The sequence below is a fragment of the Aulonocara stuartgranti genome (assembly GCF_965226115.1).
Source record: "Aulonocara stuartgranti genome assembly, chromosome: 16".
NCBI classification, from domain to species: Eukaryota; Metazoa; Chordata; class Actinopteri; order Cichliformes; family Cichlidae; genus Aulonocara; species Aulonocara stuartgranti.
In genome coordinates, this window is record NC_138952.1 from 14822138 (window position 1) to 14834939 (window position 12802).

The window sequence follows — 12802 nt, forward strand, 5'->3', positions numbered from 1 at the left end:
TTTCTCCTTGTCCCTACTGGAAACATAAACAGGAAAACGCTCTAACAGTTGCTTATAAGCTTTATAAAGGCGAAACTACAAAACCACACGAGGAATCAGGCTTAGTTCAGAATATTAGGACAAAGTTAAAACCGAGAATGTCAATAAAAGATCATTTCACAAAGAGCATAGGTATTTGGGCGTTTCTTTTGATTGCTTTTATAGCTGTATTTCTTGCTGCAGGTAACCTATGCTAAATGAAAAGTATGGGAAATAACTGTCATCAAGTTGACCTCCTAATATATGTCTGAGAAGATTCCGTGAAAACGAATTTAAAACAAAATAAAAATTCAAGTATCTAAAATCAAATTAAGCGTATTTCGATAAATGTATGTTAATATATGATTTAAAAAAACAAACACTATATTTGGTGGCATGCACGCGCCTACATTTACCAGACGCCCGTGAAGCCCTACTTCAAAGGGATTTCGTGAGCGACGTCGCTGTGAGCCAATCAGAGAGGAGACTCGGTATATATGCAGGTCGGTCTGAGCTGAGGTTAGATTGTGCTGACTATTATCTCAGCCTGTCCTCTTAGCGTTACAATATTCACTCGGAAAACAGGTGCGCGGAGAGAGGCGTCTGTTGCAGTGACCGCATATCCATTTAAACGCAAAAGGGGAAAAATAATGGAGACTCTTCATATCCACCGGTTTAGTGCGGCTCAGCCGGAGACTTATCACATTAAGGAGTCCACACAGGTACCATGAGAAGGTTTACTGGACGGACTGGATTTTGGACTACTCTGCGCTGAGATGGACTGCAACTTAGGTGTCTTTTTACGAGATGTTATGCGCTCGCGCGGTAAATTTGGCCCCGTTTTTTTAAACCAGTAATTAGCATTAGATTTGGGTATGTCGTCCACGTTCAACACGTTGCCCGGGAGCGAGTCAGGAACAGGTCAATGGTTCACTCCATCCATAATTTAGGTAAGCAAAGAGTGTCCCCGTTTTCTGTTGCGTGCACACCTTGCATAGCAAGACTAAAATTTGGCTCCTATGGTTACACATCACACCATTAAACCGTGATCTTAATGTGGTCGAGAGCTTGGTTATAGTTTAGATTTAATCTATATTACCATAAAATGAGTGGTTTTGGTTGGCTGCTCTTACAGTATTTGTCGTCTTGTTCATGTGACATCTAACAATTAATAAACCAGTCTTTGAAGCCAAGGCCTAATGTACCTGAACATGAATGAAAGATTGACAGATTGAGGGTAATCAACACTTTTAAGACCACCACAGTGAGCTATATAGATGGAGTCTTTTCTTCCAGTAAGCCTATGATTTTCTGCTGCCACAATCTCTTGCATATGCATAGTGGGCAATCTAAGATCAGTGTATGTATTGTTATTTTTCAGTGCCACTGCGACTTCCAGTTTGTACCAATATGTTTAACCCAATTATTAATTGTTTGTATGCCAGTTTTTTTTCTTTTACCATACATAACAAATACAGTTTTCATTTAACACTTAAGAAAGTACTGCAGCTTTACATGATGCTTGTGACCTTTTAGATGCAGGTGCGTGATGGGAAAATATCAAAGTCAATTATTAGCTGGCCTGGTCTCTCTTACTCCTAAGAAAGCACCCAAACCTCAGTGGGTGCTTTGATGGTCAGCAGGGTTTGTACTGTAAATGTGGAGGAGAAAAAGATTCATGCAAAAATGTTATGTTTTTTTAATTTATTAAATTTTTAGTCTCCTGTTACTGTCACAGCTCCATTGTCAGATGCTGATGTGAGCCGTGTCCAATTATATTACTGTGAAACGCAGTTTGGCAGCTTAAGTATACAGCCTTTCATTTGCATACAGTAGAAGCACTCCTGTTGAATGGGCGAGGAATACATAATTTAACTTGTAGCACTGCACCAGACATTTCACAACAAAGAGTGTTGCTAACAACACAATTAAGTGTCACTTGAGAAGCAGTTAATAATGGCCAGTGGTTTACACTCCTATTGAAAAGATTGAAAGAAAAAAAAAATTGCTTCAAGTCGAGAATGTAGACATGTATTTTTAGAGCTGTGCACAGCAGACAGGAAATATTCATCTCTCCAGATGGTGGGACTAATTGAGTCAGACTTCTTCAGACCAGCAAACTCTTGGTGGTGTGGCTGGTGCAGTCATAGTCACCCAAATATGTTTGTAACACACATGCAGCAAAGCAGATGGTTAGAGATGCAAACAGACATCATAAAGGCAGAATCATCATTGATCTGTCTACAGTGTGAGTGGAGGTGATAGGCTAGATGCAGACTTGTGTTTCGCTTTTAATGTCACAGTTTTGTTCATTACAATCATTAAGTGTAGACTGCATCCATCTACTTTATTGAGTAGTGTGCAGTTTCTGTCTGAGTGACTGAAATCATCCACTGCACTGTGATTTCAGTCTTGATGCAGCTGGGTAGAGGCTGCCTTATTTTTGAATGAGATAAGAGTTAGCCTAAGGTAAGCGTGTCAGCCTCTGTGATGGACATTTAGACAGGGGGCACAGAGTTGGACTGAGAGATGCGCGCGTGTGTGTGTGTGTGTGTGTGTGTGTGTAGTGCAAAGTCTTTACCATGCTGCATGCGAAAGATAAGGAAATCTGTCCTTACTCCTCTGCAGGCGTTTTTCAGCTAGTTATGAAAGTAACTACTCAGGTAAGTTATATCTAAATGCATTGGCAATTAAATGCATAGTTATTTATGGAAACTATGTTTAATGTATTTTACATTTTGAGAATATCAAGAGGCTCGTGTGGCTTTAATACATGGGATGTACCACATCATCCTAGGCTGGAAACAATCTGTAGACCATCCAATCTTTTTGATCTGTTTTACTACCCAGAGTAATGTAAAAGCACTGTGGTGTATTTTGTTACAGATGTTCAAAAAACTCCTGACCATTTCTGTGCTTGGTTTGTGTATTTGAATGTAAGCGTTATTCATGACTGTAATATCATCCAGATTGTACTTTCGTAAGTCTTTCAGTTAACAAAAACCTATAATTTCAGTCAAGTATCCTTTTAGACAGAAAATTATGTTGTCTTTCATCAGAAATATTGTGAGGCGCACTTTCCATGCCAATGAGATATTTAACCTCTGCAAATTGCCTCTGGTATTTAAGCATCCCAGATGGTCTTAGCAGCACTACTGATGAAGTGGGTGAAGACTGTACAAGGGAAATGAGCATTCACTCATCCTCTCAAATGGAAGAATGCGAAGGGACTGTGGTCAGTCCAATGTGGGAGACTGGATTTGACCTTCATTCCTCAGTTTTTAATTTTTATCTATTTATTATTCTTGTAAAAGCAATAAAGAATGGAAATAGAAAATGAGAACCGTGTATGAAGAAAATATACTATGTGTAGTGCTATTTGTCTCATATGTTGCTCATCATTATTAGTTATAATTAGAAAATGTTTGCAGTAAAGTTAAACACCTGTAGAGAAGCAAAGATTGCTTGAGAATTGACCGTGATTTATAGAAGCACAGAGTTTGAGTAATAAGCTATTTGGCTATTATTTTACTCGCCTTTTTTACTCTCTATGTGTTTATACACGTTTCTGCATTTAATCATTAGTTATTATTAATCTAGGCTCTCTTCCACCATATGTCTTTGCCCTGTCTTCCTCTCCTCACCCCCAACAGGTCGCCCCTGTCTGGTTGTCTGGTTCTGCCAGAGGTTTCTTCCTGTTAAAAGGGAGTTTTTCCTTCCCACTGTCGCAAAAGTGCTTGCTCACAGGGCGCTGTCTGATTGTTGGGTTTTCTGTTTTCTCTCTATTATTATAGGGTCTTTTCCCTGACAATATTAAGCTTCTTTCGGCAACTGTTGTTGTGATTTGGCGCTATATAATTTAAAGTGAATTAGACTCAGCTGAACCTAGAGTCATGATAAAAGGAAAGTATGCCCTAAGGTTTTACACTCTTTACATAGCATGTAAATGTTACCAGGTCATAAAGTTAAGTAAATACGACATCAGATGACCTATAAAACATGACAAATTGCAGTACGCTGTGTTATTATTTATTTAACAGAAAATGAACTGAAGTGCAGATCGGTGTGTGAAAAGCTACATACCCACATGATTTAGTGGCTTATAGAACAACTTTTAGCAACAATAACTGTATTATTTGTTCACTTTCTCACATCACTGTGGAGGATTTCTGTCCCACTGTTTTTTCCAATGTTGCTTCAATTCATTTAGTTTTGCAGATATTTGTTCATGCACAGTTTTCTTAAGGTACAGCCTGTTTTCTTTTTCAGTCATTCTGTAGATTTGCTGCTGTGCTTGTGATGATTTTCCCGTTGCATGACCAAATTTTGGCTGAGCTTTAGCTGTCGGACAGATGGCCTCACATTTGACTCTAGAATATTTTGGCATACAGAGGAGTTTGTGGTTGACTCTATGACTGCAAAGTGCCCAGATCCTCTGACTGCAAAACAAACCCAAATCATCACCAATTTATCACCGTACTTGACAGCTGGCATGACATGTTTGTGCTGATTTGCTCTGTTTAGTTTTCACCAAACGTGGTTATGTGCAACCATCTCCACTTTGGTCTCATCTGTCCAAAGGAAATTGTTCCAGATTTTGCAAAGCTAGGCTGTGCTGACATGTTTTTGTTTTTTTGAGAGAAAAAGCCATTCATTCTTGTTCAGTCTTTTTCTAAACATATTGTCTTAAACTTAAACATTTAACTGAGTCTGAGATGTAGCTCATGGGTTTCCTGCATAACATGTGGACAGTGGAAAAAATAGTGATAAAAAACGTGGAGTGTTCACTCACAGCCACACACTTACATGCTGTTAGCATGAAAGCTCTTCACTGTAAGCGAAGACCCAAAGTTCACCAAAACAAAGCGTAGGGGACCACTACGAAAATGTTCCTATCAAAAAACCTGATCAGACACTGAAGTCACACTCATGTAGCTGAACAAGAAAAAATAATCCAACAAAGGAATTTGTTGCATTGAAGAAGAGTATATTTTTGTCTGTATATGCTGTCAGTTATACTTCACCGGAAGAAAATATGATTTGCAAAAATCAGTACAGGGAGGTCATGCTTAGAAAAAATGAAAAATTAAGTGTGATATACAGTTGAATACAAAACAGGCTACTGTCAAGCAAGATCATTTTTCATGGGGTGTAGCCTGGTGGTCCTCTCAGCTGTTGCACTGTGTCACATGCAAGTGCATCCTTACTGCTCCACAGAAACTAACAGCTGGTTTTGGCAGATCTCACCATATGTTTATTATGTCCTGACATGAAAACCATTGAACTGAAAGAGCAGTGTACTTTTACAGTGACTCCATATAGCAGAGTGGAGTCCCAACAATGCTGGGACAGGATCCCCTGGAACCCAGATGCTGGTGACGGTGGAGAAGAAGTAATGAAAAGTTAAATGAAGATCTTTTAGTTAGGTGGAGGCAGGGAGGAGGCAGGTCGCACGAATGAGACTCTGAAAGGCAGAATGATAGAAGAGCGCTGAGATCAGAAGGACATGAAAAAGTGGGTCACTAGCTTGTAGAAAGTGGGAAAATGAATGGGCTAAAGTGATGAAGACAGACTCGAGTGTTTTAAGAATGGACTAGCAGGTCAAACACACAGATGAGTAAATAGAGAGCTTACTTCTTAAACTTATGCATGAACTTCATTGTTGTTTTGCCACAAACTGAACCACTACTAGTAAAAAAAGAAATCGCAGCTTGTATAAGACCCCCTGGATATTTTTAAACATTTCTAGGGCAATGACTCAAAGCAAAAAGTAGATCAATTACAAAATAAATTACAAAAGGAAATATTTGAGCTTCATAATGGTCCTCCTCCTAAAACAGTGAAGAAGCAGTGTCATTACTAGATTATAGCTGATCAATCAATATCTTAGAAAGATCATAGAAATTTTACTTAAGTTTAGCAGGTCATACTCATACTAATGTTTTTGCAGGTCTTTTAAGTAGCTACTGGAAACCTCTGACAGAGGATGCTAACAGAGCAATGGAACTGATAAAGTGAAGCCTGAGAAAGGTTAAAAGAGGTTAATATTGATCTACTTTAATGTAGTTCCTCCTTTGCATTTTATGTCATTTTATTGTAAGGATTGATATCAGTTGGATTCATAGCAGGAATACTTAAACTATTATGATGTCATTTCACATTAAATTTAGTATTCTGTCCTCTTTTTTTTTTTTTTTTTTTTTCTTCTCCCATCTCCTGAAGGATGATGCCCCGCGGTCAAACCTGCTTGGTTTCGTCCCTGTTACTTCACCCTGTCATTGGACTTCAGATGTTTCACTGGCAGCCTGAGCGCTCCTAAGTGCTCGCTATCAACTTGCCTGGCTGTCATCCTAGAGAGGTGATGCGACGGTTTGTCTACTGCAAGGTGGTGTTGACCACCTCTTTAGTGTGGGTGCTGGTGGATGTGTTCTTGCTGTTGTACTTCAGCGAGTGTAACAAATGTGATGATAGGAAGGACCGCTCGCTGCTCCCTGCTCTTCGAGGTAAGTTGATGTTGCAGAATTTCCCTGTTATTTTGTATTAAACATGCATGAGAATGTAAGCTGGAGACAATAATACCTTCTAAAATTTCACTTGAGTGTAAAATATTCATCATCTGTGACAAATCCTATTAAAACTGTTCACTGAGGGGAAAGCTTTGCCTGAAAGAGCAGAAAAACACATAAAACATATGAAACAGTTAATAGTTGATGGTAATGTAAGAAAAGGTAGGAATTCTGGTTTTATAACTACAAAAACATTAATACATTTATAGGAATTAGACATTTCTGATGTAGTGTCTTTTTTGCTCAATGGACTATGAAACAAAACTGATGAAATTGAGTTTTTTGTTGTTGTTGTAAAACTGTGCTTTTCTGTATAAAGGTGTGCTGCTCAAATCACTTTAACACACTTCCTCTTGGAGAGTTAATTTCCTCACATGTCCTCAAGTAAGCAGGTTTCTAAGAAGCTTAGTAATCTGCTTTTAAGGTTAGAATGATGCTGAGCTCCAAGTTACTGTCTCATTACCATACAAAAGTCAGCAGTTACATTGGATGTTATTTTGCATTTAAGATCGCAGGATTTTCTGTGTATATGAACTATATCTTAGGATTGCTGTCAAACACTGGATTTTGCAATGTCTCTGCAGGTGTTTCAAGTTTTATCTTGTTTAGTGTACCCCTGTTTTATTTTGTTTTTTCAGCTGTCAAATGAAAATATAATTTTTAGTCTAGCACAAATTCACTGCTATATTTTGGGTTTAAAATAGATCTTTGCTTGGATTCACATTAGTGAAAACAAGTCTTGCATGAAAAATTTGCTTTGTCAGTACTGCAAACCGGCTGAAAACACAATAAAGCACGTGTTAGTATGTTAAGTAGACAAAACAAGCTCTGAGGCTGAATAATGAAGCCCTTGGGGTTCCACGAATGACTGCTCGAGGCCGATTAAGTATTCCCTATAGAATATGATTTAAAAATGCTTAACTTCAGACAGAAAATTCATATCTCTTGCAGTTTAATATAAAAATAAGTTTTGTATATGTCTCCATAACAAATTTCTTCTTTCTAAAAAATATCTACAAGGCAGTTTTAGGTTATCAGGAGTATGGCTGCTTTGGTACACCAGTGCAACAGCTTGATAAACAAAATGTGTAATCAATGACACCAATCAAGTGGTAGCAACTCAGTGCATTTAGACATGGTCAAGATGACCCACTGAAGTGGATCATCAGAATGGGAGCAAAAAGGTGAACTAAGTGACTTTGAATTTGGTGGTGTTGTTGGTGGCAGATGGGGAGATTTCATAAACTTGGCTTTACAGAAAATGGTCCAAAAAAGAGAAAATCTCCAATGAGCTGCAGTTGTCTTTGTGAAAATACCTTGTTGATGTGAGAGGTCAGAGGAAAATGGCCACACTGGTTTAGGCTGGTAGAATCAGGGTGCGTTATTACATGTCAAACCATGAAGCAGAAGACCACACCGGGTGCCACTCTTGTCAAGTCAGCCTCAGTTGCCTGTTTTCCTATAATTCGCATGGTCTCACTTGATTGATCTCCATTCTGCATTGTTGCTGATCATATCTATTCCTTTATGTGCTCATCTTCAGATGGCATTTTCCAGCAGGACAATGCACCTTGTTACAAAGCTCGGATCATCTCAAGCTGTGAATGGTCTTCATTGTCACCAGATCTCAATACTATAGAGCAACGTTGGGATGTGGTGGAACTGAAAATTCTCTTCTTGGATGTGCAACAACTGTGTGATGTTGTCATATCAATATAGACCAAAATCTTCCTGGAATCTTTGTTACATCTATGCCAAGAATAATTAAGCCAGTTCTGTGTACTTACATTTCACAGATGGTACATTAATTATAATTGGCTGGAATCTTTCTATGAACAAAGCCCCTTACCTGTCATGTACCACCAGAGAGAGTTACAGTTAAAGTACATATCAGAGACTTGTAGAAGCACTCTGTGTGATGTGTGTTCATGGTCTTCTGTGGTTATGTGTTCAAGAGGAGCTTCTCTGATCTTTAATGAAATGGCAGCTGTGCCAGGCAGGAAGCAGAGCAGAGCAGGAGAGGGAAGAAGAGGAGGTAATGTCTGGATGAAAAAGAATGGATTGAGCCTAAGGAGGAGACTCCAACTGTGTAACACTACACAGATCTTTTTCTACGTAAACGAGAATGAAAACAACAGGGGAACCTTAGGAGCCATGTGATGATGACTGCACAAAATCTGCACGCTCACGTGTGTGTTGGTCTCAGCTGTGGCTTCTTCTCTTACCTGGCATTGCCTAAATAGCATGTTGGCTACTGTTCTGATATTCCACTTTTACATCTTTCTCTCTTCCAGAACCTTTCTTTCTGATTTAGCTACCACAGCATTACAGAAGGTTGGAAATATTCTAGAAAACCAAGCAATTTAATTAGATTGCTAATTGCACTGGTCTGTTGAAGTGTTTCTTTAGGCCTCTAGGTTCTCTCTTTTGTTAAAATCCTGGGTTCAGACTGTTTCAACACTTATCCATGCGTACACTGACTCGGGCTCAGAACGTCATTAGGAAGTTGGGCCCTAATCAACTGATAAGGACTTGGAAACCAGGTCAAGAAGTGTCATTAGGGAGTATGATAATTCAGAGACTGATGAATTATCAGGCCCTTCAAATGTTATGGGCTCCTTTAAGAAAGTGACCGATGATGTGAAGTGAAGCTAATTGGTGCCTACAGAGTAGGGGAAGACTATTAAAAGATGTCCCTTCCAGCTTGCATTTTCCACTAGGACAAGCTTTATGACCATTGAAGGCTTTGGGAAAAAAAATCACAATGCCAACACAAAGCTCACAACAAAGATGCACGGATGTGTTTAGTGCACATGGTTCGTAGCTAACAATCAAAACATGACAACTCTTACCTGTATAGTTTAAGTTGGATCTTGAGAATTTACACATAATTACACATTTAACTCTCATTTTAGCACCTTTCGCTGCCTTTCATTTGCCCTTTTAACCCTATTTTCACATTAGCATATCTAATACTTTGTCAGCCGCTATAAATTAGGCAGTACAAATTAGCTTTCAGATAACACAAACCTGTACTGTACAGCTTCCAGCTTTTAGTCATTGCACTGCTGCTTGGCCGCCATCCATCTATCAAGCAATATTGCACAGTCTCAGCTTTGCAGCTGGCAATTTCACTACAATTTCTTTAGAAACCCAAACTACTATTGATGGTTTGCTTGGTGCTCTCTCTCTTTCAGCAGGACGTTTATCCACACACAAAGAATGATGGATTGGAGTATGGCTGGAGCAGGCTGAGAATGTTTTGATGCTCAGTCATGCAGCTCGAGAGCTGTGTCCATCAGATGTCAGCTGGTGTCCAAATGAAGAGTGTCAGCAGCATTATAAAGAAAACCCAGGATCAGTTTAGGTTATAATCCGACCGATCCCAGTCCGTCTCCACAAAGGGGTCTTAGGAAATCCTCTTAGCAGCAGGCCATGCAGCTAATGTGAACTATGTGTCCCCCTTTCATGGAAATCACAGCCTCTGTTCTAAGAGATTATTAGAGAGAAAGAGAGTGAGAGAGAGCAGAGCCATAAATCAATGGGTGGTTACTTACCTTCGGTGAAAGAAGCTTGCGCTGTGCAGCACCAGTAGCAATTCTGATATTTTCCAGGCCTTTCATAGCAAAAACTGTAGCAATTGTTTTGCTGTCATGCTGCTTTTTTTTCACCTATTAATACATCGGCCTAAATCTCTGAATTCAAAACCTCCTAATAGATTAAATTTTTAAATTAAATATAGCTGGCAAAGTGTACAGTGCTTAATACCCTGTCAGCCTAAGCCAGAACCACCAGGAGAGGGCTTAAGCGGAGTGGATGCACTGTCGCTGTGTTAAAGGTTTTTCTCTGCTGAGCATGCACTGATGTTTGAAGAAACACATTTTTCCTTGCTTTTAATAGCACAGGCTTTTAGAGGCTTTCACTTTTTTTTGTATATACAGTATTATAATAATGTAATAAATGTGAACATGATGTACTGTTCATATGTGAACACCAGCTGCCAGTACATTTATTTCTGTTATCAAACGCACATGCACATTGATCTGGAAAATTAGGTTTTCATGCTCTGGGTGCTATATGAGTTTAGAAAATTTACAAAGTGGACAGAAATAGAACACGCACGCTTTTCTGCACTCTCCTTGTTCCACAAGGTCCATTTTTTATGCAGTAGGATTTGTTTTATGATGCAGTTTGATGTTAATTTTTTGCCTCATTGGTGAGAAAAAATATGTTTTCTTATCAAATATTTTTTCTGTGGTGTCCTTGTTACGTTACAGCAGTGATATCACGGAGCCACGAGGGTCCAGGTGAGATGGGCAAAGCGGTAAACATCCCTAAGGATGACCAGGAGAAAATGAAGGAGCTCTTTAAGATTAACCAGTTCAATCTGATGGCCAGTGATATGATTGCACTCAACAGGAGTCTGCCAGATGTGAGGCTGGATGGGTGCGTAGGCTCGTGTGTCCTCACTAACAGCAGATCTTTGATATCCATCACATTTCATGGCACATAATGTTTTTACCGTCATTGCTAAGAGGCTTGTTTTGTTTTTGGGTTTTTTTGTCAGATTTTTACTAACATATAATTAACTCAGAGTTACTGAGAAAGCAACAGAGAATAATAGAACAAGACTGACTCACTCTACTCAAAGCAAACAGCCTGGTAAGAATACAGAGGTGACTTCCATGGTCGACACCATATCTGGCATTTTATTCTTGGAGGAATTTTTATAGTGATAAGCCGCTACACAAAAACCAGAGCCAAGTATGTGACGCACTTACAGTTTTGAGCAAGAGCTGAACGAAGCTGTACGGAGACTATTTGAGTGCGAAGGAGACTGCAGAGAGAGCTTAATGATATCTGAAAGTGAAATCAAGAAATTATGCTATCAAATTGATTGAAAGATGCTTATCTAGTCTCATAAGGACTGCAGAAACTAAGGAAATGTAAGAAAAGTTTTATGATAATTTAAATAGAATTTAAACAGTTGGGTCCATTACATGTTATTAGTAATAACAACTGTACCCACTGTGAAAGATATCTTTAATAATGACTATCATTTCCATGCAGGATCTATTAGGTCCCTCGCGTTTTGCATTAGGCTTGACATTTGAATGGGAGTAGGGTTTGTTTACTGTCATTCAAGAGCCTCTTGAACACCTAATGAAAATTCAAAATGCATCTTGTATGAAACATGGGCACATTCATTTAAGGCTGCTGATATGCACAGACGTTTGCCTAGTGCGGAGACAATATCCAAGTGATTCATGTTTAACTATTCCAGTTGAGTTCTTCACGGCACTTTTCATTAAGTGGTTATCAGAGTCTCTACCTGTCAAATGAGAAATAAGCCACAAAATTATCTTTCTAAACTCCTACATTCTTTTTGTTTTAGCTCCTGTTTTTGCCTGTTTCAAGAAGAAGACCACTCCAGATTGTCTGGGATGTGGAAAAACTGTATAAAATACAATACATAAAAATTTATACAGTGCAAAAGAAGATCTATATTAGAGAGAAAAAGTTGAACATTCAGATGATGTGAACTCTGTATTTCTGCCCAATATGGGTCCATATAAATAATACAGCATCTTTATTACAGCGCACAGCTGAGCTGTGCAAAATTTCACCAGCATTATGTCTTCAAGGCAGCCTCCTGGCCTAGTTATGTCAGTCAGTGCTGTCACATTGAATAGACAGGACAGAACTAGCAATGCTGCCTGCTCCGGTAACCCCCTCCCCCCCTCCCCCACATCACCACCTCCTCTAGCCATACATGCTGCCTTCACTGTCCACATCCTCTTCTGTAATGTAGCTAATTCTTTATTCAACAGCACTGACTACAGCACCGTCCCACATTTACACCCTTTGGCTTTGACAGACGTCACATTAATCCAAGGACATGCTGACATAGCTGTCAACACTGGTTTAACTTTTTCTACTTTCTTTCTCAATATCTTTCAGTAAACCTATTGTGACAGTGTTTTTGCACTGATGGCGAAACTGGATAACACTTGGGAACTTTATGTTCTCTGATACAAAATAATGGGCTGCATTTTGAAACTAACTCAGTAGTAGTACAGCAACAGATTAGATGCTCTGTGCAGTGGTTCAAACATATTGAGAAATTATGTTTGTCATTGTAAATGACCATTTTAGTTTTGGGATACATTTTCAAAGTATGAATCCTTTTAATAAACAGAATATCAAAGATTATAACA

General features: G+C 38.9%; 1 protein-coding gene across 6 annotated transcripts in view; it reads left to right on the forward strand.

Moving 5' to 3' along the window:
• The first annotated feature begins 518 nt into the window (after positions 1-518).
• Positions 519-12802, forward strand: part of galnt13 (polypeptide N-acetylgalactosaminyltransferase 13) — a 36781-nt gene continuing 24497 nt past the window's right edge. For 2 of the 6 annotated variants that reach the window (XM_082507178.1, XM_082507181.1), the window contains exons 1-3: positions 520-968; positions 6241-6521; positions 10862-11030. In XM_082507178.1, the coding sequence (XP_082363304.1) occupies positions 6380-6521; positions 10862-11030 (311 nt within the window). In that variant the 5' untranslated portion in view covers positions 520-968; positions 6241-6379. Of the gene's footprint in view, positions 969-5968; positions 6059-6240; positions 6522-10861; positions 11031-12802 lie in introns of all 6 variants that reach the window. The other 4 variants (XM_082507179.1, XM_082507180.1, XM_082507183.1 and 1 more) reach the window with 4 other exon arrangements.